Source organism: Strix uralensis, chromosome 1, assembly GCF_047716275.1.
Source record: "Strix uralensis isolate ZFMK-TIS-50842 chromosome 1, bStrUra1, whole genome shotgun sequence".
NCBI classification, from domain to species: Eukaryota; Metazoa; Chordata; class Aves; order Strigiformes; family Strigidae; genus Strix; species Strix uralensis.
Genome location: NC_133972.1, coordinates 72,303,339 through 72,328,044, shown reverse-complemented (window position 1 = coordinate 72,328,044; position 24,706 = coordinate 72,303,339). Strand labels below are relative to the sequence as shown.

At 40.4% G+C, this 24,706-nt stretch overlaps 1 protein-coding gene across 2 annotated transcripts in view; it reads right to left on the bottom strand.

Annotated features, from left to right (window-relative positions):
• DCDC2 (doublecortin domain containing 2) overlaps positions 1-24,063 on the bottom strand; it is a 70,954-nt gene extending 46,891 nt beyond the window's left edge. Inside the window, exons 1-3 of one of the 2 annotated variants that reach the window (XM_074870747.1) lie at positions 23,674-24,063; positions 18,985-19,036; positions 5,660-5,674 (exon numbers count right to left, since the gene is read on the bottom strand). In XM_074870747.1, coding sequence (XP_074726848.1) covers positions 5,660-5,674; positions 18,985-19,036; positions 23,674-23,966 — 360 coding nt within the window. In that variant the 5' untranslated portion in view covers positions 23,967-24,063. The remainder of the gene's footprint in view (positions 1-5,659; positions 5,675-18,984; positions 19,037-23,673) is intronic. The other variant, XM_074870752.1, reaches the window with a different exon arrangement.
• Between the last annotated feature and the right edge of the window lie 643 nt (positions 24,064-24,706).

Sequence of the window (24,706 nt, the reverse complement as noted above, 5' to 3'; positions counted from 1 at the left end):
CAGTAAATGCCATCTCTAGGTCTCTCTGTTATTATGTAATAAGTACTTTTGCTCTTACAGAGGTCTTTACATCCAGATCCATCAGTGATTTATAAAGGCTGCTGAATACTACGCTCATTTTAGGGCAATGACTTACAGGTGAGGTGAACTGTAGATTTTTTAGCTCTCAGAATAAAACAGGCTACTTAACTCCCAGCATTATTCCCTGTACATTTTTGAACAGACATTGAGATCAATCAGGTGGCTCAGCGTTACTGCCATTATACTGAACAGAAAGTTATGCAATACACCTAGCTAGGATTCCCTATTGCATTTATAAACACTTTTTCAAAATTAAAAAAAAAAATTAAAAAAAAAAGAGATAAACCCAAACTTCAAAATTATTAGGAAAAATTTTTTAATCCTCAAAATAAGGTGTCAAACCTAAGCAAACATTCAAAAGACATAGTACATGTCTTAACAAGTTGGCTACATTTCTAAAAAAGACCAAAAAAGCTTAAAGGATTAAATAGGCAGCATGCACAGAGACATGCTTTCAAATAGATGTACAAAGTTTATTGAAACAGGCAATGTTCCAGTCACTATGTAAAACAGTCTAATGATGTGACATGTTGCAGCTTTATAGCATTCTGTGCTAACTTAACCAATACTTCCCATTTAATTTATGGAAAATTGTCTGGGGTCCAGTGCTTTAAGTCTTTGCTTGGATTTTCACACAAATTCATATAGTACTGGCAGGACTCCTTTCCAGATCTTTCTCTTGTATATATTGAAAAAAGCAAGAGAGGTGCTCAACCTCTAGATATTACAAACTGGATAAAAATTATTATTAAAATAATCAAATCTGACTTCCCACATAACTCAAAGAACCTCACACAGCAAACTCCACACCAAGTACATAAATTCTGGAGCTAAGATAGCTCTCTCAGGGAAAAAGCAATCAAGAAAACAAGACCAAAACTGGTATTCCTTGATGTACAAGCCTTCAAGTGAAAGACAGCAACAGGTAAATCTGTTGAATAAAATCTGTTGTCAATAGCTGGTAAAAAAGAAGCATATCTATTCTGAATTCAACTCACTTCAGCTTCTCGTCTTTCTCAAAGGTGCTAGTGAGCAGTGTAGCCCTCCCAATCTTTCATTTTCAGAGAGACTCAGAAGACATGAAAGCCTACACTGATCATGGGTGGTGGAAGGCAGAATTAGCCTTTGCACAGCAAAGTGACTAAACAGAAGCAATCAGCAGCAGTAGGGGCATGGTGATCTGAAGCTCAGTGCAAAGGGATACTTTGGCCAGAGACTTCTACAAGAGCAGACACAGCAAGAAAGGTGTTACTGCCATGTTGTGTCAGCAGTGCTTGTGGACCAGACTAGGAAGCAGGGTTCTAGAATGGCTGGAGATCTTCCCTTTACACAAGCAACTTACTAGGGAACGTATCTACTCCTAAAATCTATTTTGTAGTTACATGTTTGTCTTGGCTTCATACAATGAGAAATTTTGTACTAGACTGTATATAAGCTATGCCTTAATGCCTAAGGTAATTGCAATTCACAGACTTGCTATTAATTCCAGCCTGCCTTGAATCAGGTGGAAGATTCACACCTACTACTACAGGCTTGGAAAGAGAGTAAAGGGTTGTTATCATAACAGCTCATTAGGGGAGGCAAAGAAATTTTTGGAGACTGCCAAATAATTTAGGAGCTCAGCCATTCTTGCAGAAACATTTAAAGCACATTTTTCAGAGCATAACTGGTAGTTTATGTCACCAGAATTTGAGATGAAAATTTAATGAGTCTCTAGGAAGAAAAAGAAAACACACCTTAAACTGCAACATCTGAAAATATTTCTATTGCTGCCATCAGCCATTAAGGGCTATTTGCCCAACCTAAGCAATCTAATAGAGAGCTTCAGATTACAGAAAAAATAAGGTAACTTTTCTAAAGAGTATGCTACTGAAGGCTGAGGCAATACTGAGTTACTTCCAAAGCATCAGGTCCTACTATTTAGGCTCTAAACACAGGTTGCATCCAAAGCAGGAATGACTTAACTTTGGCTGCCCTTGCACCTTTCTGCATAGCTGCTAGGTTGCCAGGCTAATCCCCGATAAAGTATTCAATATATAACTAGTAAAGCTTTGTATTGCTTTTTCTAAAAGTTGATTCCTCATCCATTCCCGATGCTCACTTACGCTGTTGATACCTATGCTTAAGCTCTCACACACTCCAAACAGTCTATCAAACTAAGTTCTCTGATCCAGTCTGCAACATTCAGGTTTCAGTGATCCACACTTTACTGGAATGTCCTGGTTTCAGCTGGGACAGAGTTATTTTTTTTCCTAGTAGCTGGCACAGTGCTGTATTTTGGATTTATAATAATGTTGATAACACACTGATGTTTTAGTTGTTGCTAAGTAGTGCTTGTGCTAAGTCAAGGATTTTTCAGTTTCCCATGCTCTGCCAGTGAGCAGGTGCACAAGAAGCTGGGAGGGAGCATGGCCAGGACAGCTGACCCGAACTAGCCAAAGGAATATTCCAGGCCGTAGCGCATCACGCTCAGGATATAAACTGGGGGGAGCTGGCTGGCAGGTGCTGATCGCTGCTCAGGGACTGGCTGGGCATCGGTCAGCAGGTGGTGAGCAATTGCACTGTGCATCAATTGTCTGTCTTGGGTTTTATTTCTCTCCGTTTTTCTTATCTTCCTTTTCATTACAATTATTATTACTATTATTAATTTTATTATTATATTTTATTTCAATTATTAAACTGTTCTTATCTCAACCCACAAGGTTTACTTTTTTTTCCCATTCTTCTCCCCATCCCACCAGGTGCAGGTGAGGAGTGAGCGAGTGGTTGCATGGTTCTTAGTTGCCAGCTGGGGTTAAACCACAACATGGAACTAGTTAGAAAGCATTTGCTAAGCATAAAGGAGCCCTTTAGGATAGTCCCAGGTGTGCCCAATTATTTAGGTGCTCCTGCAAACTCATGAAACCATTAATTTTGATGTAGGCTCCTCAGAAGGCCCATCATGTTATTGCATGCAGCCCAATCACTGGGCCCCTGAGAAAACAAGCAACCTGACAGATGTTAAGAGCTCATTTATTATTCAAAGGATTGTATTTCTGCCAATAATAGATACTGTGGCATCAGCTTGCAAGTCTGGCTTTTGGATTACTCTCTCAAAGAGTTATTAACATTTCTGGCAGCCTTCTGTGGCCTAACAAGTCAGCCCTGTTCTGAAACAAGCAAACTGCAGGGTACTGTAAGATGCGACCAGCCTGGGCAGAGACTTAATATTTGTCTTTTCTACCTAAACATGGCCTAAACGAGAACAAAATACAATCTTGCGTTGTTTTGCTAAATGTGTTTAAATCAAATGTACCTCCTATATTAAAAGGTGTAAAGAATACCTTAGTGCAATATTACATTTGCTAACATAATACCACAAAAGTCAGTGCATGGAAACACTAAGATGACTATGACACTATTAAAACACTCATAAGTATTTAGTGCATTGACAAGACCTCAGTTTCTGGGAGCTTGGAACAGAGTAGCCCAAACTAAATTAAGCAGGTGCTGGACCATGGTGGTACAGAATTCTTTGAATAATCTTTGGCCACACCCAACATGAACAGCAAGGGCAAGCACACTGCATCTTTTCTTGGGATCCACATGCTCTTAGGCAGATGCTTAGGCTATTGTTGTTTGTCTGAAAGAGGAGGGATAACTAGTGTCTTTGGGACTGCTTGCCTCCTGAAGGCACATTTTACACCTGATCTGCTTCAGGGGCCAAAAGAAAGATAAACTCTATATTCATCCAGGACACAGGGATGCTCTGACACTGCAAATGAGAGAGAGGAAAGGAGAAAATAAATATATAAATTATAAGAAAATTTAAAAAGAAAAACAAACAGAGGGGAGTGCCTGCACAGGGGTGCTGCAAATGAGCTGTGTACAACACCTTTAATTTTGAAGCTGGCAAGGATGCAGACATGTGAGCAACTACAATATAGTATAATTAAGTATTCCACAATGCACAATAGATAACTCTTACAGATGCCCAATGTATGTTCTGGCTACAGCATAGTATATCAAGCTCTCGAAGTAAAACAGCACAAAAACTCAACATGAGCAACCCTAGACTGCTCTGAAGCCACCTTTTTAAAAAACAGTATGGCTAGATCTATACTGCACTGTGATTTTAAAAAAAAAAAAAAAAAAGAAAACAACAAACCAAACAAAAAAACCTCACCCTATACACCATTCTTCTAATTAACCTGACTGTCCTGTTAATTTTTTTTTGGCACAGTCTTCAAGTTACTACCTCACAGAGTTTAGAACTTCTGTCTGACCAATGTTAAACTATTTATGGTTATGAAAAGCAAGCCACATCATCTCAGTACACAGAAGTACACATTAATAAAAGACCAAGTGCTCAGTCACTGTAAATCGATCTAGTTCCTCTGAAGTATAGAGTTATGCCAAACCACCCCAGCAGAAGACCGATCCAGGATTTAATTAAAGAATACATGGTTTTGTTCCTATTTTGTTTGTAGGAGGTACCACAGTGTTGCAGTGTCTTGAATAGCCTGACCCCTCTGGCACTGCAGTTACATATTAACAACTATGTGGTCTTGGGTGAAAGTTTGTGCTTACATTAAGAGACCAGCATCACTAGCCCCCTAAACCCTTTATTTTCTTTTCATTTCACCAGCCACATTCTCAGCTGATGTAGATCAGCACTTTCCCATTTACGTCAGCAATTGTAAGCAGATTTACATTAATTGGTGGTCTGGCCCCATTATGATTTTATCATCAAATTTTGTACATTTTCAGTTTGCTTAAAAAGACCCATTCATGGGCAGCTTCCATATCCTACTGACAAATGTTGTCAACATTTCATAATTTGTGATGAGATACTCATCTGAGGTATACATACAGCAGCAACACAAAGCATTTAGGGGAGGAAGAAGAAAGCATTATATCAGTTGAAACACATAGGGAACTTTAAGTAAGCTAAAGGCAATCAATCAGATGAGAATTTGCAAGGCAACAAGAGCTAAACACTGCTGGAAATACACCATGGGATCACAGACATTCAAAACCACCATAATTTTTACCTTTCTATTCTACAAAGAATTTGTTATTTCCCACAGTGCCTCTTACACCAACAGCAGTGTGAATCTTTCTTGCTTCAGAGAGGCATTACCACCTGTGAAATAACTTTGCAACGCACCTTGTAGAGTCTGGGAAAAACAAAGCAGCTAAGCTCAACACACCCTAGGTTCTGGGAGCTGGGATCAATCTGCAGTATTTGAGATCTCTGTAAACACTCAAATTTCAGAATACATTCTACAGAGAGTCTCAGAGCCCAGCTTTCATCTTCAGTCATAATTCACTGTGCTTCAATTTGTGTTGCTGAATGTTAGCTCCAGCCAAGTGCCTCCTAACATCCCTTTGAAAATACAAAGCCAAGATGCAGATCAGAATCTAACTGAAACCAGGTAAAAAAATCCACACCCTCACAGCTGCTTTATAACAACATTTTATATATTTTTCCCTTATACTAAAAAAGATACTAAATGTTCATAAAATCTAACAAAACACAGACAAAACACTTGGCAAACACATAAAACACATTGCATAATCTACCTTAGGTACTTACATCTTCCACTGTAGACTGTTGGCAAAAGAAAACAAAACAAAATGATCAGCAGCCAAACCATTATCTCAGGTATACTATTACATGTACATAGTTTTTGTAAGAAAACCATTTTGAATTAGTGTGTACATATCCACATGTGTATACATGTGTGTGTGCATATATATACGACAATTTAATATAATTTTCATACAAAAATTCCTATTATGTTTATGTTCAGCTGACCACACGAAAGGCCGAAGATCAACTGAAAACATGTTGCTCCTTTTTAGAACACTACAGATGGGCTTGGACATGCAATGCTTCTAATTCAAGGAAGTGTTAGAGTGGGAAGAGAACATTACAGATACGGCATTACAGGGAAACCCTCATCAAGAATGGCTATTCACACAAGGACTCTGAGCAACCCACATGTTGGTTTGAAATACACAAATAAAAAAGAATGGTTTTCAATTCTTTCTTCAGAAATGTGTTAACCAGTGAACGGTAAAAGACATAATCCCTACAATGAAAATGTAGCAAAATGATGCGTATCGGTGTGAACCTATTTGCTGATCCTCATGCATAAAATTTTTGCTTCTGTGAATGCTACATTATACTTTTCACACTTATTATTCAAACATGGACTGGAAAGTGAGACAAACGCAGAAAACTACCCAACCTCTGTTGGCTACTTCAGACTTGCAAGAGGCACATGACACTTCGGAGAATCAATCCTTGTATATCAGAAAATAATACAGTTCATTAAATAGCACTTTAATTGCCCTCTGAACATACCATGCTGCATATTTTGTTTCTAAAAAGGTGACTTCTAAGCACTTGAGAATAGTTTCAAATGAAAACATGCCATTCTTAGCTTTTGTTTTCCCTCCAATGTATATTAAATAGAGACATGCTAAATACAGAGGTCTGGCAGCACTTTCACAGGCTGCCATGAAGACACAGGCTAGTTATCTATAGCTAAGAAATGGTCTGACTATCTGATTTATTTCCTTTTCTTACCAGAAGCGTCCCCCATGAAAGGGGGCAACTGAACAACTGCAAGATTTACAGGTTTACACGTATTTATAAAGCCATACTGGACAGCAGCAAAACAACAGTCAAAAAACGTAACCTCCCTGAACCAGATGCTCTGTGCTGGTTTGATTTATACAGGTTTAAGAGCTGGTCTTTCTTACTGCTGTATTAATATGGTCTTGCGTGCTATGAACATCACACTCATTACTCACATCTCTTTATAACTAAGCTTTTGAAGTTTTAATATTTCAACACAATATTTGTGTTTAAATATTTCAACACAATGTCACATTCCAAATTTATCAGCTAATGCAATGAGCCATGGCTTTGCCAGTTTGTTACAATGGCCTATTTGTTAATCAGTGTGCCCAGGAAAATTGAGAACAAATATTTGCATTCCCCTAGGGTAGAACTGGGGTCAAAAGAACCAAAACCCCATTTATACACATCATCACCACCCCCTGTGATGTGAAAGCAAGGAATGTTCAAGGTTCAGTGATCAAAAGCAAATCAGAACGATAAGTTTTCTAAAGCTATTACAGCACAGGAAACATCTTATCTACTTCATAGAAACACAACTTTTTTTAAAATGTGCATTTTTATATGCTTTGATGAAAGATGGAGAGTCAAACTCACTGAGGTATTTGGTCAGTACAAAACCATTTCAATTATCCTACACAGTAATTAACCTGGATAATCTACATTTCCCTGGCTACTTTGCATTGTTAGATGGTATAGCAGGTAGTACAAACAGCTTTGAGCAAGAGACTACTAGCCCTTCTACTGGTGTGGATACAAAGCACCACTCAAACTGCTGTTAACTGAATTTCCAAGCTTACCTAAATAGGTCACAACACCACAGCAGTACGCAAACTTCTCATCCCACATGAATCATAGATGAATCGGAAATGAACTATGCCAGAACGAACAGTCATGTACTGATTCAGGGAGCCTTCTAGACCACAAAGCTCCTACAAAATTCACAAACTATTTAAAGCCACTCTGTTCACCTCCAAGGCAAATCACCCTCCTTTTCATCTATGGTAAGTGAAATGGAGTTCATATCCCCTGTGCATTTGGGGGTAAGTCTCACCACATCTAGATAAGCCCTGGAAAGAAGAATGTTTCACTCAGGATCTGTCAGAGTTTTGGGCCATTGGACTAGGGCGAGATCTTCAGCTGGGATAAATCAGACAATGGCATGGCCTTAACTGTCCAGGCACTTAGCCTGTGAAGTGCTGTGAAATAGATCACACTCATGTTGCTTCTGGATCCCCAAAATAGCTCCTATTTCTTCTCCAAGTTGCATGATGCTATGCCCTACACTGCTTACAACACACACAATAATGGCATCAATAATGCAAATTTTATTCAAGCAAAATAGATCCTGATACACATTTCTGTCACTGACATAATACTGTCAGTTTTGACCATTTTTGCCTCTCATGATTTGTCTATTTTCCCCAAATTCCTTAGACTCATTTAAACCAAAAGGAAGTCTCTGACCTTCATGGTTGATCAGTAGGACCTGAACCTGTGACAGCTGAAGATCAAAAAGCAACCACCAAAAATTTTTTTTTTTTCATCATTTTTAATCAAAGGTAAAAGTTGTTAATGTTTCCAGTAAGTCAATTTAGTATGTAGCAACAAGTTTTTAATGAGACTAACATGCCTCATTAAAAGCTTCAGTACTGGCACCTCTTCCCTTCCTCCCAGCCTCCTCACAGACTAGAAAGAGCAGTTCCCCTACAGAACAAGGCAGATATGTTAATCAAGGAAGAGACTGACTTACAAGTTTCAATACAGACCATGAAATTCTCCAGTGGCACGAACCAAAGTGTCTACAAGTCTTTCTGCAGCTCCAAAATTTACAAAATCCATCTGTAAGCAAGCTGTTAATCAAAATACTCAGAACTGCACAATCCAGGTATACAGAACTATATAAAGAGAAATTTTATTAATTCATAGGCCAATTAGAAAAAAGGACACAGCTTATGTTTTAACTGGATGTCTGGTCAGCTCTTCTCTGATTCCTCCTGGCATTAGATTATGAACACGTAGAGTTCTGTTTAGTATGTCTTGTTGTGCTAATTATGTTACCAGGATACTAAATACCAAACAATGACATTTAAAATTTAACTCTTCAAGATGTTGCTCAGGGGATTAAAGATGTGTATCACCCTTTTTTAATCTTTGTATTTTGATAGTCTTATTCTCTAATCTACACCTACAGTAGAATTCCTAATTAGTTCCTTAGTCTGTGACACCAGCAGAAGAAATCAAACTGCTCACATATGGAGTAGCAAGAGGGTTTAGTTTTGCATATTGGCACAGGAGTATGAAGTGGACCTTTATACATAATTCATTTCCAGATATACAAGTATTTTGTGTATAGTAATTCGGTAGCACAAATCATGTTTGTTTCTTTCTAATTCCTAGGAAAGAATTAGGAAAAAATATCCTGTGAAGATAGGTTGTTTTGACATCAAATAGCTGTAATTTGCACATGCTGGGATCATTTCTAATATCTGTTCAGGCCCTCTCTTACCCTTACAAAACTATCTCCTGAACAGAGAAAATATCAATGAACCATTGCTAATTGACAGTTCGAAGTTAAAATGAATCAAGAGTCCACTCACTGAAAAATGACAAGTTCTTTCTTATGATTAGACATGAACATTATTTGTCATATCTGATAAATGCTAGGTTTGAAATAAACAATAATTATAAATACTGGGATTTTTCATGAGGATGTACTTGGAAAAATATGCAAGTATGTTAGGGACAAGGTATATCCAGCATAAATATTCCAACATAATTTGTAAACTCAAGACAACATTATAAACTTCCACAATTCAATTTTTACAAACTAATCCAATCATACCACTGGCAACAGATGAGTGGTGATTCCACTGTCTAGCAACAAAGATGTACTTAAAGGATGTAGAAGAACAATTGCCATAAATGATACTAAAAGAATTGAATTTTAAAATATGGAGGAACAGAGGAAAACAGAGAAATGGCAGCTCCTCAAAATACTTTTATAGCAACATCTCAGATGCTTTTTTTGAAAATTCTGATGGTGAGTTCAGATCTACTAAGTTTCAAACATCGTATTTTCCACCTCACATCCCGCTGTCATGGTGCCCTCCTCTTCTGTCAGCACTGGACAAGTAGGGAACCTTTCCTGGCCCAGGATCTCACCAAGATGCAGTGGCCAACTGACCTAGACTGTGATCTGCCCATTAACTATGTCTGGCCCACAGGACCCTGCAGCAGGAGTGGTGCTAAACTGATGTGCTGCAGCTGGAGATCACCAGTAGAAGGTACCTTCTGCCAGTCACAGTTTCATTCTGTAGTCACGCTTCATCACAGGAACAGACACGCTCTGTGAAGTTCCCTAGCAAGCAAATGCTCTCTGCTCCATGTCCTAGCACATGTCTGTGTCATCCAGTGTGTGCCCAATGTGAAGACTGACAGGCACTGGATCGGAAAAGAAATTTAAAAGTTTCAAAATGTTCAAACACTCATTCAAATCCTTGTAATTATCAAGTGTTTTCACTAAAGAGAGATGTTCTGGGGTTGCATGCAGATACAAATATTCAGGTCATACATGTAGGAAAGCTTTGAGGAATCTTTACTAATCCTCTGAAGAATCATTAGTAAAAATATTGATTATTCCATTCTACAAATACTCCTCCAAATATGACCACACCTAAACCATCTGATAAAAGAAGCAGCTACAATTGAAATAGAGCTATGGAACAATAAAATATGTTTATGTAAAACAGTGAAAAAAAGCGATGGATCACTGGAAAAATGTGACCAGGGCACAACTACTACATGTGAGGCAACAGAACTGCATAAGGGTACCCAGACTGAACATGGGAAGAACCTGGCACTGGAAAGGTAGGACAAGAGCTGGTGGGTGGTGGGCAGAGAGTCCCTAGTGCATCCCTCACACCAGGACCCCGACATGCATCACAGAATCTGACAGTCCAAGAGCCGTACTCAGTCAGTTGCAATGCTAAATGACAGCACTCCAGAATGAACCCACCACTCAATGAATTGGGTAAAGTTACCCTTCCTCAACCAGCCACACACTTGGCCTACAACCAACCAGCTCTTACAATCTCTGTTTTCATACTGACTGCCCTACATTAGTTCCCAGTCAATGGGTAATAATGTTATAAACACACCGTAAGTAGACAATTGTTATAAAATTGTGGACCAGGAAATTTTCATTGCTTAAACATCATAGAAAACAGTGGTGAACCTAAGGAAAGGAGTCTACATCATCCTTATCTCTCTATAGTATAGAACTAACTCTTGATGTGCCTTATGTAGAGTAAGACATATAAGTAGAGTTTTCTTAATTAACTTTATAAATGCTTTTCTAGAATACAAGTCAGTATGAAAATCCAAGCGGAATGCAAATTACAATGAATCTTGAGCAGCAGAAAAAATACTTGTGTTAGAGCTCGCCACACAATCACCTTGGCCTAGAAGCCCAGGAGAAAAAGTGAAGTGCAGACAAAAAAACCTCAATGTTTTTACTACCTAAGAAAATCTGTCTGCTATCAACCAAGGGTAAATCTATATGGTCAGTACAGCAGCTTAATGCAGGCTTACTATAAACTTTTGATAATAGATGCTGTTTCATACAGACACTATAAGCTTCCTTTTTTATTTTGGTTGCAAGAGACTGGTTCTTCAATACCAAAATACATCTGCTTTTCTTAGGTGCCTGCAGTTCTTTGCTTTTACAACAACACATTGCAAAGTCAGTTTACTTCAGTGTGTTCAAAAAATGGTTGGTCATAAGAAGTTGAAGAAGAAAGGAAGTTTCAGCTGAACACATCTTTGTGGAACAAAGAGAATTTTAAAAAGATTGTTGCCTACAGGATGTGCAAATACAAAAGTTCAGTTAATTTGTCAGCAGCTTACTCAGCCCCAAAAACAAGTAAAATGCATCATTTTGAGTGCACAGGAGGAGACGACCTAGATCAGAGATAGTGCCTAGATGTCCATACTTTACACATTATAGTTGGACAATAACATTCAGTTCCTTTTACAAACAACAAAGCTTATAATAAACAAATGGCAACTCTGTTGGTCCATATTTCCTCAAGAGATTAATTGTTAGATTCCTCAAGCACATAATTTAAAATGTATTTGTAATTACTTGCAGATTACCTTCAGCACAAAAGGGATCTCTCTTGCAAAACAAGAAGCTCACTTGCCAGAAGAAGTGGTGGATGGAAACATACCTAAGGAACAGCTTGTATCAAAGCTTTAGCTTGGGTCAGGATGAAATCTTTTTACTACTTTCCCTACCGGTAACATAACTGTAAAAAGTTTGAGATATATTATTACAGCATGAGGGCTCTGCTAGAGGATTTAAAACAGCCAAGAGCCTGGCTGTGATCTGCTGAGACTGACACACAATTTTCCCATGCTTCTGGGACAAGTGCCTTGCTGCTGTCCCTGGCTGAAAGAGGGAGAAGGCAGAAATCTGAACTTACTCTCCACCCCTGCTCTCTCGCCAAAAAGTCTAAACTAAAATGGGGTGTGACAATTCTAGGGGATTAGCTTGTAGCAGAGCCCATCAAACAAGAATTGAAAAATCAGGTTTTTCCTTACAAAACTTGCTCCAGCCTTCCATGCAGAACAACTACCACAATGCTACAGTGCAAGAGATACGTCATCACTCATCTGCTGGGATAAACAGCAAAACAGAAAGGAAAGAGTATTGCCATGTCAGTAAAATGCTTGAGTCAGATACAAATTTGCTCATGCAGGTAGTCTCTCTCTCTTCACCACTGCTGCTCACTGCCTTTAGCTCTGATTTGGTCTTTTCTTTCTCCCTCTTCATGCCCCATAGCTCACCCTTTCGATCATCACGCACACTCCTAGTCAAGTGAATTTGCGGCACTGTGAAAATCAGCTGAGTGACACACCGATCTGGTGTTACAGCAACATGAGAACTAAGGGGCTTTTCCTAAACTGCTGCGCTGCTGCTATGACTAAAGGAGAGCAAAGTACAAACAGGCAAGGAAGTGCCCAGTACAAACAACAGCAGGTGAAGTGAAAAGAGACAGAGATGTGGCTTTAAAATCCCATTGCTCTAGCAGCACTCAGCAGGGGATAACTTGTGAGGATGTGCTTGATAATTGCTCAAATGTTACCACATCAAGATTATCTCAGAAACCAGGGAACTGAAACTGGATGTTAATGTGAAAATAAACAAATTGCAGACTGATGTTCGGAAGTGAAAAGGATCTTGCAGACCTTTCGCATTATAAACTCCTTCCTTTCTTCTGCAGTTAGCAGTTTTCTCTTGAACTTCATCACATGCATAAGTACAACAGCCTGAGGAAGATTTCCAAAAGCAAAAATGGTATCAAGGCATCTAACTATCCTTGAAATCCAGGGGCTGTTAAAGTACCACAATTACCACTGGTATTTTTGCATAACCAACAGCATCCCTTCTTCCCTGCCATGGGCATGGCTCGGAGTCTACCGAAGTCAATGATCACTGAACTGCAGACATCACACATGACACTAATGAACTCCTGCTGCTTAGAAACATTTAATAAATGTTCAGTATCATTTTCATGCACTTCTGTCATAAATTATATCATCCTGCAATAAGATATCAGAGTGGCCCTTCCTCATTCATCATCATATACTGACACTGGTCTATGCACAATACTTCACCCAGAAGAACAGGGCTATAAATTCAAGTCCACTTCTGGGGTAGATTGGTGAAAAAATATAGCTGTTTTCCAACAGATGAACATTTGCCCCTTTTATTTCAGTTGTTTGAAGGCCTTAGGCAGGTAAACAGCTAGATGTTAAGAAACCAGACACTGGATTAAAGAAATATATCATTGATCTCAGAAATATTAACAGATAATGAGATTATTTAATTGAAGACCACCTTGAAACCTGATTTGTAATCAGTAATAGAACAACTAAGGGCTTTTTAAAAGACCCAACTCCGATTGACGGTTAGGCCTCACAGACCCAGACTACAGTTATCTTGCAAGATTTTAAGAGCATTATTATTACTGCCATACTTCAACTATTTTTAAAACAGTGCTTATTTTTAAAAGAAAAGCCCTCAAAATTAAACTCCTATGTGCAGTTGGTACATTTGACAAATGTAGAAATATAAGCTTTCTTGTGTTGCTCTGCTTACATGTTTTTGGATGCTGACACTACTGATGGGGGACATGTAATACACTCTTTCCATCTCATCCATCTTTCACCAAAGACAGCCTACGGTGAAATCAGCTACTGATATTATAAGGTATTTGGTGGTATAGACCCTCATCTATAAATCTATCTGTTTAGATAGAAAAAAATGTTTCCTCACTAACTATTTCAACACTGACCCATCTTACAGACCATCACATCTATTTGCATGTTCCACTTGTCACATTAAATAGATGGATAGTGCTTAATGAATTACACATTACAGAGTTGGGTCATTGCTGTGTTGTAACAACACATCTACATTAAGATCTCCTTGATCAAAGCTTCCCCAGAGCTCCTGTTGTCAGTTGTGGAGGACACACAGAGAACACAGGCGTTTACTAGCTGTAAACCCTTGTTAGGTCCAAACGTGTCAGGCAAGGCAAGGTGCACCTTACAGGACAACAGGACCATGGTATTTGAGAAGCTCCAGCTAAAACTGAACTAGGGCATAACAGAGAGAATTAATACTGCTCTTGTCAGGGACAGAACCCATTCCTAAATGTTAAATCGCAGCGCCTTACAAGAATGGACACTAAACTATTTCATTAGGTGAGTTCTCAGAATCCATGAGATGGAGAACTTCCCATAATTTTTTTTTTTTTTTCCCCTCCCTGTCCTCCCTGTCCCAGAACACCTTCCTTACAAAATCAGATTCACAGATTAGAAGATAAACCTATTTCTGATGGGCTACTTATTTTATCTTGTCACTCCATGAGAAAAGTATGAAGAGATTTTAGTAAGAAATTAATGCTTTATAGTTCCCATCTATTCTTCTGTCTGAATGTAGGTCACCATATTTACACCATATCTTGAACATGAATTTTTTCTTGTTTCTTTCTACTTTGACACACATTTTCTAGTTATATGTAAATTTAAACTAATTGAGATGCTGCCTTCAAAGAACAGCATTAAAGTACTCCCAAAACCAGATGTCAAACATTTGGCAGTTTAACTAACACAAAAGAAAACCTACAGCTGCATACAAATATACAATATGCAGCTGCTGCATAAAGTTTTCTTCCTTTTGCCTCCTTCCTCACTAACCAGAATTGGAAATAGACATTTGTAATTGTTTTACTGGAGAAAAACCTGCACCGGGAAACACGCATCAGGTAGGAAACGCCAAATTAAATGTTCTTCATACAACCAGAATTGATACCCTTGTACCTAAGCATGATGATATCATCCTTAATCACTGAACACGAATTTCTCAAACACTGTTTCTGTGTTACCTTTTTAGCTTTCAGATCTTTGATATCTGGCACTATGCAGGCACAGAAAAACTGTCATTGCCACCAGACCAGCACCATTGTGCTTCCAAAATCTGGGCTAGGGCAAGCCAGCTCTAATAACTCCAAGACTATCTCCTTCCATGGGCAACAAAAAAATCCTGCACCAATTCTGAACACATCACCAGCACTCAGGAGTACTGTGGCACAAGGCCATTTATTGCTGTGATTGCCCACCCTCAAGGTCATGGTAGGAGCAAGACCAGCTGCCAGGTGAGAAAGGTGGGAGGCAATCCCCAGGAGCACACTTGAAGAACAGTCTTTGCTGTCTCCAGGCTCCGGCTAACAGCAGCACTGCTGAGGTCATGAGAACGCGCTGGTGTCCAGAGCATTAATGTGGGAGCCCTGACAAATTATACTGTGTTCTAAAAACATTTGGGGATTTGGGGGCGAGAAGAAGGAAGGGAAGCAAGGGAAGCAAGGAGGGAAGCAAGGAGGGAAGCAAGGAGGGAAGCAAGGAGGGAGGGAAGCAAGGAGGGACGGAAGCAAGGAGGGACGGAAGCAAGGAGGGACGGAAGCAAGGAGGGACGGAAGCAAGGAGGGACGGAAGCAAGGAGGGACGGAAGCAAGGAGGGACGGAAGCAAGGAGGGACGGAAGCAAGGAAGTGGAGCTAATGAAGAAGAGCAGCTTAATACTTCAGCACCAGCACAAAGAGAGTAGGAATTGTCCTGACAAAGATCAGTCTGAAAACACATCCTAATGTTAGCCTGGAGTTGCCTATGAGGCCATCAGTGAGCTTTTTATTCAACACCTAGCACACTGGTTCTGGATCTGCAAGGAGCCCACAAAGCTGCACTGAGCCAAATAATCAACCAAATAATTTTATTCATTTCTTTTCTCCTGCCCCCCTCCAGCCTACCAGAACACTAGAAACTCAGACCTGACCCACAAATTTCTCTGTACATGCATAACTCCATGGTAACCTTCCTACTGACGTCATTGAGATGGTTCACAAATTACACCTTGATGTGCTTGCAGGACTGAGCCATAAATTTCTTTCTTTAGCAATGTTGGTCATTCACACATACACTGATTTTTTTTCTTCTTCTTCTAATGAAACAAACAGGGAGAACTGAATTTCTGAAATTCAATTAAAATAATGCCTTATGAAAGCAAAATACCTCTATGGGCTAGCATCAAAGACTGCTACAAGGTTCCATGGAAAAACATGATTATTTTGTTTGCTGATGCAGAATCAAAGAGAGTACTGCTGCCCCTTCTGGTCCTAAAACACATCTAGATTTTTGATCTCTAAGTGAATGCATGAAAAAAAGTGAAAACTTGCTTCCTCACATGGTTTTAACGTAAATATATTCAGGCACTAAAACTTACGTTACTAGCCCCCTGAAAGTTCATTCCTAGGATTAAATGACTAGGACATGAAAACAATTGTGTTATTCATAAGCCCAGATAAAAATCTGTAGACTATTACTGGGTTTCATCTCATTTTTATGACTCCTTTCCCCACATAAATCAATCACATAAAGTTAAACTCAACATGGGGAGTTAAGCTCTCCACAGAGACTGTGGAGATTGCAAACATAAGTCAAATAGGAAGAAAGAAAGCTGAGATAATGGATGGTTTACACTGGTTTACTTCAAAGCCCTGAGAGATGGCTGAAAGAGTTAAGATAATATACAATAAGCACTGATTCCAGAAGAAATAATAGAAGCCTCTCTTACCAAACGTGCAACTGTAAGTAAAAAAAACGCAACTCCTACAACTACTTCTCCAACTGCACAGAATTTCTATTATATCAAGAATCTTCTTTGGTTGACATAGCGCTTAGGGACATGATGTAGTTGAGAATTGTCAGTGTTAGGTTAATGGTTGGACTAGATGATCTTCAAGGTCTTTTCCAACCTTGATGATTCTGTGTTTCTGTGATTCTAAGGATCTGCAGCAAAGTAATAAGCCTTAAAACTAGCCTTAAAGTAGCAAGCCTGTGGTTGTCCTGATAACTGGCAGTATCAGGAGATTTGGTTAAGAGTCTTCCATGAAGACAACTACCTTCTCAGCAAAGGACACATGGAATTAGTCACTCCGCACACTATTAATGGGAGTCACACATAATAGTGAACGCAAACCACCACATTTTCTGAGATAAGTAAAAGCAATTTCCTCAAGTTCTTTTTCTTGTCCTGGATATGTAAGAATAATTTTATTTTTCACCCAGATACTGTTTTAGCATAAAATATGGTGCTATCCACACATTCAGATACTCAGAAAAAATAGTAAAGACTGGTCATACATTCAAAGGTGGGTTTTTTGGTTCAGAACTATGTTTTATGTGTTGAAGGTTCAGGTAAGTGCAATACTGCTACTGTACAAACATTTTACACCCCACACACCCCCCCCCCCACCCCCAGTTATAACCTCTTACTTAGATCACAATTAAAAGTGAGATGAATTACTTGATTCTCTGCCTGTGCACCCTGCAAGTAACTAGTTTCAGCAAGATTCACAGAACTTAACCAGAGGAGACTTGCGACTGGAATAAGAAAATGCTGGAGGTCAAAAGTGGAATTTATGAATAATGGGAAAGCTTAGATGGTGCATATGTGAAGGTGTGTTGCTCAGTTCAATACACACGTCAGCAACAGAGTACAAACCTGCTGCCTCATCAGTGTTTAATTAACTTTTCCTATTTTTAAAAATTGTTCTCTTTCCTTTGTAAAAAAGACCCAAACATCAGGGAGACATGAATGGCTACACAAAAACAACAAAACTATCTCCACAATGTTCTGGTCAATTGCATAAATAAACAAACCAGGAAAAAATCCAACTTGTAGTATACCAGATCTCTGACTTGAATTTGATCTTCCTGTTGATTGTGCCCATTTCAAAGAAAAAAATATGGGTTACACAGTTAGGATCAATTATAAAATGCAGGTGTCATATTTCATAGACGCTGAATAAGAAGTATCCGAGTATCACAGTAAATGTCATTAGGACACTAAAGCCTCAATTTTGAGGGTCTTTTAGTACAAGGTGTCCTACTGCCTGAAGACACCTGCTACACAAGCCATTAAATTGCTGGAAACGTGGCATGAGAGCACAAAGCAAAAGAAATTGAAAAACAAGTGAACTGATGCTTCTTGTCAGGCAGAAGCTGGAATTCAAATGGTTGTCAGGAATCATTGCTATCTCCATACACGATAGAACAGTAAAAATAATGCGGAGTCATGCATCTCACAAAATCCACATACAGTGGTTTTTTTGAAGCCTGCAGTTATCTCCTCAGGCTATAGTGTAGCACTGTTTAAGAGAAACAGGTGAGCTTGGAGAATTATGGACTAGAACTAGTTAGAAGTTTACAACTGACACTGGCAGTGACTGGGAAAAGCATTTCAACTAAGTGTGATTTTTTCAAACAAAAATGTCCCTTCTCCAGAGAAAATACGAAGTTTTGAAGGAAAGTTGCTGGTCCAAAACTCCCAAAATTCTCATTACCACCATCTTTTTCTGCATGAAAAAGTATCCCTTAGGTTTATGATCAGATCCAATGAAGACAGCAGGAGATTTTCTTTACTGAAAGTTTTTAACTGGATGTGGCAATTCAGAAAGCTGAGTAGAAGGCAATCAGTGCATCATGCTCAGAGCAATAAGAGTAATAATCACTAGAATAATATGTTCACAATGGTAGATAATTGTACTATTATTAAACGTGACAAACATATATAAAAAAATCAGGCATAAATGTGGGCATGGCACTAACATTAACTGCAGGTTTGCTGAAATATTTCAGACACCCTACCTCATTATTGACTTCAGCAGGTTTTTTCTTTGTTTCTCCGATGTCCAAATAGCTGTGGAAGGAAAACAGTTTTGATTATTTACAGAAGCACCTTATACAAATATTTCTACACTTTTTTCACATGTGAAGCTTTTAAAATTTATCATGCTTCAGAATAACATTAAAAAGTAACTAATTCAAGATTTTAATGAAGGAGTGTTAATATAAATCTGCAAGCTAGCCCTGGGAGCTAATACAAAAGACAAGGGAGAACCAACCATCTACCTTCAAGTCAGAAAGAAGCTCACATACTACTGTGAGGTGGATCAATAAATCTCAGCAGAACATAAACTTATCAGAGTTTTCAACATCATCTTGACTCTTAATTTCTCACAGTAAGTTTCTGATAGATTTAAAGTGTTCCTCCATACCCAAGTTTAACCCAGGGCATCAGCTAAACAATCTACACCACTTGTTTCAACAGGACGTGGACACACCTGATCACTGTATAACCTGGTTTCTCGTGGTTGTGATGAACCAATAGCATCGTCACAATTATTTTCTGAATAAACAAAATGCAAGCCTCAGCTGGACAAGAAAACAAAATACATCTATTTGAACAATACTGCTCTCCATCAGAGTACATATTCCCACAAAAATACTGCATTAACACAAAAGTGTCAGTTAAAACACACGGTGATGGATTAGCTGTTTGTTGCCTTTCCAAAGAAAGTGAATTAAATAAGCCTTCAAGCATGAGTAACCCATAGACTAGCAAACAGGCAACCATCCAGGTACCCAGACTTCGCTAACTCCTTTCCCTTGCCAGCACTCTGAGAGCCATGAGAGCAGCTCTTCTCATGAATGCAGCTCTCAGTAGCTGCCAGCACTGCAAGATGTTTCTAGTTCTCAGCGCTATAGGAAGAGACACCTTCATGGGCAGTTATAACTCAGTACAGCAGCACCTTTCAGCACGTTCTGCCAACAGCTAAACATGAGAACAAAAATGGCTGGGGCATCTATTCTACACCAGGAGCATCTAACCCAACATCAGGTGATGGACGTTTGTTACAGGTTCTCCCTATCCTCACTTACAGTGGGAAACCACAGGCACTTTACCAGGCTTTTAAGACTAGAAGACCCTACCTGAGAACATCAGGTATATTTGATGGCAAGCATCCATGCAGGCTCACCAAAGACCTCAGAACTCACAGTGCATCTACAGGCCTCCAGTAATGTTGTGCTCTGGAGTTAATGACTGGGATAAGATCTGTTGCCAGAGGAAACTTTCCTGCCTGGCCAAAGTTGAGAATTCATGGCACCTGAATGAAGGTGTAGAAGCCAGACAGGAGGAAAAAAGAGAAAGAAAAAGCATTGTTCATTCTTTGAAGGAATGGCAATTGTTTATCAAGGTACCACAGAAGGGTCACAAGGATTTCAAGGCTTCAGTGTGCGGGGACAGTAAGACACAACAAGGCTTCCAGGCTATGCTTGAAAGTGCACTCCAGTGCTTTGGAAAAGGTAAAGGTAGCAATGTAGGACAATGTTTAGAAACAAAGTGTCCAAGCCTCATGTTTAAAAACAAACAAAAACAGCTGTTGCAAGTTTCTCCATGTAAAAAGGAAAGAGTTCTCTTGGGACCAAAAAAAAAAAGAAGTCTTAAAGCCTACAAGACTGAAAAGAAATAAATGCCTCAGACAAAATAGTTCCAACAGCCTATAACAACAGCTGCTGACTGTGGTTCTTGTTTTCTGTGCATCTGTGAATTACTTCGAGGAGAACTAAGAAAAGCGACAAAGAAAAGCGAATATATAGTCAAAGGCTTAAATTCACTATGCAGAGGTCTGGGCATTCATATGTCAAATTTCAGGGATCTACAAATCTGAAAAGGTCTATATAGGGCCAAAGGCTATCCCAAAGTGCAATAATGGAACTCAAAAAGATTCCAGACTAAAACTTTTACAAAAGTATTCCCACTTGCTAAGAAAGCAGAAATACTTCCACTCAATGACTGTCCAAGCCAGTGATGAAACTAGTGTTGTTTAAAGAGACACCTCTGGAGAGAGGACAATTTACCGTTAATTAATGAACACAGATGCAAGCAATTGGTCAAAGGAAGGAGGAGGGTAGAGTAGCACGCTGAAAAAAACCTAAAAATCAAAACCAGCTCCAGCATAGACAATTTTCTTTCAGGAAGCTGAGAGTCAGGTAAGAACTCCACAGGTGTGCAGGCTTGAGCACGCATTCTCACTCACCACTGCAACAACTACAATATACCAACACACCTCACTGCATATACACTAAAAAAAGCATGTATTCACTTAGCACACCTGTAAATGACTGAACAAGCTGGGAAACTTGTCATATATTTTTAAAATTCCCAATATTGGCTAATAATTCTTCCTTTGAAGAAAATTTCTACATATTTTTCTAAAAGCAGAATTTTTAAATGCTGATTATTTAAAAAAATAAACATACAAGCAGTTTATATTAACTATACACCCTCAGAGGTATCTATCTCAAGATGTTAAGATTCAGGGCTTGGAAGGACAGAGGATCACATGCTAAAGGTGAGTGCAATTTAGTCTACTAGTCACTGCAGACAAGAAAGGAAAAGATTCAGTTCTCAGTACAAGGCACCTGAGAAGAAACAAATGCCCTGCTTGAAGTGGAGCAATGACACTTTCAGCTTCTGCTTCTCCTTGGATATTCTCCTTTCCGTTATGCTCCCACACATCAGTGCCACAAGCCTCCATTTCACAGTTCAGCCCTGCATAGTTTATCACAGCAATGAATGCGTTCAACAAGCATCACTGCAAAAAAATCTTTAAAAATGTACAAACTTCTTGCTGCTATCAGATCAGATCAGACTCGGATCCTTTAGGGCAGATGCTTTGGTCTCCCACAGCTGCAACTGCTTTATGTTTGCCTGTGACACACACACAAACATATGCTCTTTTCTTTAATTCCTTCAATTTCTTTCAGAAAACTGTCCCTTTCAACTGACCCCTCCTCTCCTTTGACTTTTCTGGCTAAGATGTCTCCCTAATTATCATTCTGTCTACAATCCAGTTAAGAACAGGATCACCATTAAGCCCTGCAGCCTGTCTTAAATAATGCTTGTAAAAGCACTGCTAACATTTACAACACTATATACATAAATACTAATAGTGAAGGACTTCAACTTTGAACACAGAAATGGAAAAGATCTCAAGTCATTCCCTTTATCCTCCCCACCGCACAGGACTATGGCATACATCAAGGGATATATAAAACAGTCTGCTTGTACCAAGTCCTTTAGGTTAGCTTTTCTTATTCTCTTCACTGATCTTAAATACTTGTTGCAACTATAGAAGTCTGAAAAGCTCTCACCATAAAACTCTGACCATAAAACGACAAAAAGAAATGCTTTTTCTGACCCAAAATAAATCCAGAGTGCCCAGTTCTCCACACAGTGCATGCTAATGCCAAACACTTCACTTAGTTTTAGCCTGTCTGTCGAACATAAAACACATTTAGGGAGGTGAAACATGATGGGCTGACAACAAACAACTTTAAGCCATCCACAGAATCACAGGATTTAATGCCAAAAAGACACAGTAGATCTTTCTTGAGACTTGAGCACTGCATTTGACATGGAAAAGAGTACACAGGGAAAGGGGCTTATATTTAGCCCATCATTCATCTTTCTCTCTAGCTTTGCACTGAAGCACAAGAAGCTTCAATAAACATTCAGAAGCAGCCAGTGACAAAAACAGTGAGTGCTCATACAGATCCCGTTCATTACACAGAGAGTTTTGTCCTGAAACATAATGAACTCTCCTGAAAAACATAGTGTCCTCAACTCTACAAAACCAAGATGAGCAAGGTCCTGTAAAGCTGGTAGTTTGGCATCTAAATTCCCAACCACCTCCAGAAAGGAACTGTTAATTTTGAGATTTTTTTTTTAATTCAACTGTAAGGGGAAATGCCCACAAAGACTGAACAAAACATATAATCAGACAATTGAGATGGAATTCACTGCCAGAATTAAGAACCATTACTTGGAGTGGCACATGCAGAGCCACTAAGGAGACACACCTAAAAGCCCAGATCTCCTCCAAGATATTCTCCCAGTCACTCACTAGAAAACAGAGAAACTGTCAGCTTAATTATTGGTGTCCAGGCAGGGAAAAGAAAGCAGTCAGCATCATTTAAACAACAGGAGAGACTCAGCTATTCTGGTAATAAAAAGGCTGTACACCTACCCAAAATGAACAGAAGTGATGGAGAGGTGGACAGCTGGGTAGAGTATTTTAGACTTTTTAAAATTAAGCAAGAAAGGAAGTGTTGGGAATTAAATTCCAAGGCTCATCAACTTCACAGCAGGACTGTCAACACTCCCACCTTTCTACAGCTTTCTCCCTGTTACCACTAGCATGAATACTGACGCTCGCCCCGCGTGTCCTTTGGCTTAAAGGGCTGTTTCTCCTTTTCTACCATCATGTTGAGGAGATGGCACTAGGTGACTGATGGTAACAGCAGCCTTTCTGTGGCTCACCTCTAAAGCTTCTTTTTGCCTTGGGTTACGGCCTTTAAGTCCTCTTTCTGCAATGCCTAATAAAAGGGGGGGGGGGGGGGGGGGGGCTCTGAAGTATTGCCACAGTGCCAAACGCCAAATGCTGATAGTCAAGTTCCATATAAATCTTGTGTTACTTTTTAGCCACTCACTTGAGTTTCTTGAAGGCTTCCCTGCCACCAGCCACATACTGCTCTCCACTCTGAAGCTCCTCCAGCTGCCGGACACGATGCCCACCCCGGGGGGTATAGATGTTACGAACGGCTCCAAAGGGTGCCTTCACCCTGCCTGTCACCTCTTTCAGGAACACCTCGAAGTTGGACACTTTCTTCTCATTGACGACAATACGGCGCCCCGGGAAGAAAGGGTCCCCGTTGCGATACACCAGCACGCTCTTCACCGCCGGCTGCGAGAGCCACGACCCCTTCGTGCCAGGACTAGTCATGCTGGGTGGCTTCGGACCAGCCCGACGCGGTGCCGGCACCTGTTCCCTCAGGAGAGGGATCCCGCCTCAGCACCCCTCTCACCTCCGCCCTGACAACTCGCTGGCGGGGGTGAAGCGCCCACACCCGCGCCGGGGCCCAGGCGCCAGGGCCCACCTCCGCGGAGGGTGGCGGGGGAGGGAGCCCGGCGCGGCGGGGAGGGATTACAGCCCCCCCCGGGGCTTGCGGCACAGCTCTGCTCGGCCTTTCAAGAGCGGCTCCTCCCAGGCAACCGGCTCTTGCTGCTGCCCGGCGCCGGGGGAGGTTGACGCGGTTGACGCTAACCCAGGGAAAGACCCGCACTACGTGGAAGTAGAGCCGACAGGGCAGGCAGAGGGACTGCGGGAGACCCGTGGCCTCCCGCGGTCTCTATCCTCCGGCTTTGCCACTGCGGAAGGCGGCTTTTGCCGCTGCCGGCCCGGTTTCCTCGGGAAACTTCATCCCGCGTGTGCTCGGGCTCCCCCCTGCCCGGGCAGGCCAGGCCCAGAGTCACCGGCCACGCCAGGGGCAGGGACCGGCACAAAACCCGGCCGGATTGTTCCCCAGGCGACGGCCGGGGGAAGGAGGACGAGGAGGCGTCGTGCCCGGAGGCAGGGAGGGGGACGCGGGGGCAGAGGGAACCGGGCTGAGGGCCCCGCACCCGAGCGAGGCAGCGATGTCCCCGCTCTGCCTCCTCTTCCGAGGCTCCCCGCCACAGGGCAAG